Source organism: Limulus polyphemus, unplaced genomic scaffold, assembly GCF_000517525.1.
Source record: "Limulus polyphemus unplaced genomic scaffold, Limulus_polyphemus-2.1.2 Scaffold1444, whole genome shotgun sequence".
In the NCBI taxonomy this organism is placed as follows: Eukaryota; Metazoa; Arthropoda; class Merostomata; order Xiphosura; family Limulidae; genus Limulus; species Limulus polyphemus.
Window position 1 is genome coordinate 210,427 of NW_013667054.1, and position 4,796 is coordinate 215,222.

The 4,796-nt window shown below is 30.8% G+C and overlaps 1 protein-coding gene across 2 annotated transcripts in view; it reads right to left on the reverse strand.

Moving 5' to 3' along the window:
- Window positions 1–4,796, reverse strand: part of LOC106463601 (glucose-6-phosphate 1-dehydrogenase-like) — a 19,681-nt gene that overhangs the window by 1,899 nt on the left and 12,986 nt on the right. For both annotated transcript variants that reach the window (XM_013923648.2, XM_022391140.1), the window contains exons 5-8: window positions 4,221–4,379; window positions 2,912–3,037; window positions 2,722–2,815; window positions 2,044–2,260 (exon numbers count right to left, since the gene is read on the reverse strand). In XM_013923648.2, the coding sequence (XP_013779102.1) occupies window positions 2,044–2,260; window positions 2,722–2,815; window positions 2,912–3,037; window positions 4,221–4,379 (596 nt within the window). The remainder of the gene's footprint in view (window positions 1–2,043; window positions 2,261–2,721; window positions 2,816–2,911; window positions 3,038–4,220; window positions 4,380–4,796) is intronic.

Below are 4,796 nucleotides of genomic sequence, written 5' to 3' on the forward strand. Positions count from 1 at the left end.
CCTTTCTGGTCAGTGAGTACTTTTGAGATGGATAATGCACACCCATAGTAAAATTCAAAACACAAGTAAAAATAATAATTTTAACTATTTAAAATCTTTTTTTTAACTCATGAACATTTTGAAAGTGATATTTTGTCATTCTGTAGCATTTGCTTAATATATCTGCAAAGAAAAAATTGTTCAAACTTGCATTTCTGCACACCTCTGAAAAGTCTTACCTGTAAACACGTTTTAAAATTTTTCTGTACATCCCAAAGCACAGGTTTATATTTGATAAAAAAAACCAATCCCTTGAGAATATAATTATCAATGTATTTTGTTTCTCATGCAAGTTTCATTTTTTTCTTTGAACTTTATCAATATAGCCTCTCAGTTTATGACTTCACAGCAGGTGCTTGAACAACTACTACTGAAACTCAACTTTAAAAAATAGCTACAAGAAAAGTTTAAATACCATTTGACAGAGTAGTTTATAAACTATTTACATGAATGTAGAATGAATAACATGATACAAGAAGTAGTTAATGGTTTTGTGTGGAAGTGACATGACCAAGTTAAAACATAGAAGAAAGTTGGAACAGTGGGAAGTTTAGAAGACTTGTGAAAATGTTTTTTGGTTTTTTTTTAGTTTCAGACATTTTTTTTTCATTCCTGAAAATATTTATGTTAATATATGTTTGAAAGCTACAGAAATTTTCTGTACCAAAGTTCAGGTAAGTCTTATTATGTTTAGAATATGGTAGGCAACAGCAAAATACTCCTATAACTTAAATCCTTACTTATTGAATATTAATGTTAAGTATATCCCATTTAAGCAATGCATACAAATACAAAATAAATTATAATGTATTGAAAATAAAAATACATTTATTAGATATAAATCTGATTAAATATATTGGTTGCAAATATAGTTATCTAGTTCAACCAATTGTGGTATATGTATATACCATGTGTTTTTATCTTTTTGTACTATTATAATATTTATTCTGAATTCATTATTTGTTCTGAATATGTGCAGGTTTCACATAACACATGGTCAAAAACATTGTTAAATTGATTTTGTTTCAAGTTACCTTTGTTGTTCTCAAAAGAAGATAATACCCATTGCCACCAGGTGAGAGAATTGCTTAATGCATCATTGTTCTGAAATGATGTTGACAACAATGTATTTCAATAATTGTCTGGGTGATATCTACAGGTTACAACCACACCTATTTGTAATAAAAATAATTCATCATGTGGGCAGCTCGAGTTGTTCTGGGTAAATAAAAAGTTTCTTGCAAACTAAGGAGCATTGGATTTAGAAAGTCTGGTATACTGAATCAGGTTGAACAGCTGAATACAGAAGAGCCAGTAAAAGTGATTGTCAAATGTCAATAAATAGCAAGTACACACATTGTTCATTGATATTTCACTTTGCATCCAGTCTTATTATGCCATTTAACATTGACTCAGTTAGTAAGAGACTTGGCATTAGCCTGCAATAGATATCTTGAGTAAATCTCTGATTATCCAGCAGACCTATCTGATATAGCAATGGAGTTAATTCAGTTCCACCTGGATATACCACACTATCACCATTTTGAAACTTAAAGGCCTAGGTCACTGATGAATATTTCATTTTGCAGAGTTTTATGATTTATAGCTGGAAGTGATAACTACAGTATTCAGCAAAAAATAAAATTACTAGGAACATTAGTGATTCTCCTCCCCCCTGAGGTAGCTATAGAAGTAACTGGTGTTATTAGAGGAGCTTTATCAATATATTGAGGCATCTGTAAATCATAAGGGGAATATTTGAACCCTGTAGCAGAACAGATATTTTATGCTAGTCCAAGGTAGTACACCCTCCATTTCTTACATGTGCCAACAGTTATCTTTTCATGTTCCAATGCCTCCTTGCTAGCTTTCCTCCGTAGCTGAACTTCATTAAACCTTCAACATATTTCAATGCCAAAACACCATTGAAAACAATTTCACGCTGTAAAATGAACTCAAAAAATAGAGAAAAGTTATTAAAATTTATTTACTAAATATACCAACCCTTTCCACATCGAAGAAAGAAGGGCACTCCCTCCCATCTTTCGTTGTTGACATAACAGGTGACCATGGCATATGTTGCTGTTGTGGAGCCTTTAGGGACAGAAGGGTCATCCAGGTAGCCTTCTTTTGCTTCTCCTTCTCCACTGGGATTCCCAATATACTGACCTAAAACCACATCTTCAAGTTTGACTTCTGGCATGCACCTCAAGACCTTAACCTATGGATTAACACATAAGTAGAACTTAAATATAAAGACTTAAAAAGTAATGTATTTTAAAGTATAAGTGCTATTTAGAGTTTTCTTACAAAGAGAAGTTATCTTTTCATGAGATCTCAAAGTTTACACCACAGGATTTTTTATATTTATTGGATTTCTTCTAATAAGAATAATATTTTATTAAAACCAAATGAACTGCTTATCATTTTATACACTTTAAAAACAAAAGTGACTGATAATTATGATGAACATAGAAATTTAAGAATCCTTCCCCCCCCCTCAAAACTACTTGCTTAAAAGTAAAAAAAATATTTATATTTGGAACCCCCTGAAAATATAAGAATTTATGATGCAAAGAAAGATCCAACACCACAACAAGTACCTTCTTATACTTGGAACCCCCCCCCCCTGAAAATATAAGAATTTATGATGCAAAGAAAGATCCAACATAGCAACAGTACCTTCTCATCTCGAATATCCTCTGCTCCTGTAGACACAGGCTTCTCCATTGCAACTAAGCTCAGCATCTGCAGCATGTGATTTTGCATTACGTCCCTAAGAACAGGTGAAAAGTTCAATAAAGATTATAAAAAAAAAATATTGTTATATATTTACATTCAAGCCAACATATAAAACATACTGAACACTTACCTAACAATGCCAAAGCTGTCAAAGTATCCACCACGTCCCTGAGTTCCAAATGGCTCTTTGAAGGACACCATCACACAAGAAATATGTTCTCTGTTCCAAGTTGGACCAAAGATTCTATTTCCAAATCTAATAGTAAAAATAATTAATTAATTTAATTTCACATTAAGTTACACATTACGAATGATATGTTATTTATGTTTTAATGTGTGTGTGGGTGTGTTAAGTTCTTGTTTTCTAAAATATAAAATTTCCTTATGATAGCAGGAAGAAACCTTTGCTCTATCTATGCCAATAAAATGTTTTACAGCAATTTTGCCTAACAGATTCTTTTGCTGCATAATTCGATACTTTACTGTGTAGTGTTCACTTATTTTTGGATTAAAAAACAACAACAAAAACACGCTATTTTAAACAGTTTAGATATTTTTCTGCTAATTGATTAAACTTGTATCCCTTAATATTTTAAATGGTAAGCTCAACACACCACAGATCAAGCTGCATCTTCTCTGCCAACTTATAACTTTCTAACCTAAATTTTTTCTTCAGTTTGTTAGCATTTACTAAATAATTCTGAAAACAGATTTTTAAATATAATTATTAAACCCAAATACAATCATTTCTAATAAAAAGATTAAATCTAGCACTTGAATTGAAATAAAATTAAACTAATTAGTCATAACAAAGAGTCAGAGAAATATCTAAACTTATCTGTCATTCATCAAAACTTGAAATCTTTATAGAAAGATGCTAGAAGTACATACTGAAGTATAAAACACTCGTATGCCACTAGCAAACAAATCTTATACTTGTATAAATTTTAGCCTAGAGATATTTCAACTAATAAAAATATCAATAACTGCTAGTATAAAGTACTATATGCTTAGCTACATAACCTTGAAAGCCACAAATTAAAGTTTGCTTTACATCCCTTGTTCTAATGTACATAATGATGATGGTTTAGGTTGTAAAATTTCATGCAAAAGCTATGACATTTCACTATCAGTCTTATAACACACACACATGGCCCTCAACTACTGAAGTACTTTTTTTTTTCTTTGGCAGTAACAAGATGTCAACTACGGAATAACATTCTGGCAGGTTGACCGCTGAGCCACTCTCAGCCCAATGACTTATAACTGTTCTAAGAAAGTTTAATTAAATAACATTTCCAATTCTGAATTAATTCTCCCACTATACACTGACCAGGTAATATTATATATAGATCACACCCAGATTAGATGGAATCCTACCTATACACTGACCAGGTAATATTATATGTAGATCACACCCAGATTAGATGGAATCCTACCTCAAAGCCATAAGGTTCTGTACCATTTCTTTGCCCAGGTAGTGATCTATTCGATAAAGTTCTTCTTCTTTAAATAATGCATTAAGGTGATTGGAAAGTTGAGTAGAACTTTCAGAATCTCGTCCAAATGGTTTTTCAATAATAATCCTTGTCCAGCCCCTGATAAATGAACAGTATCATAAACTTCTTTCTATTAAACACTTTTTCGGGTGCATGCATGTATTCATTTTCAGGAACCATTTCCTCATCAGAAAAGGAAAGTTGAACATAAATGAGTAAAATCAATCATTTTTCACTAACATAATTTTACTAGTAATATACTTAATAATCAACATTTATATATTCATATTAATAAGATTGACTTCAGGAAAATAAAAAAAAATAAAAAAATGTATTACTTGCTAAACCATATTCAATTTTATCACAAAAGTTGTTTAAAACTAATTAAGACAAACTAGGAGTATTAATAACTGTAATAAAGATTTTGGTATAGTTCCAAAGTTCATCAGCCCCTCCACTATTGTCTGTGTCATATATATATATATATATATATATATATATATATATATATATATA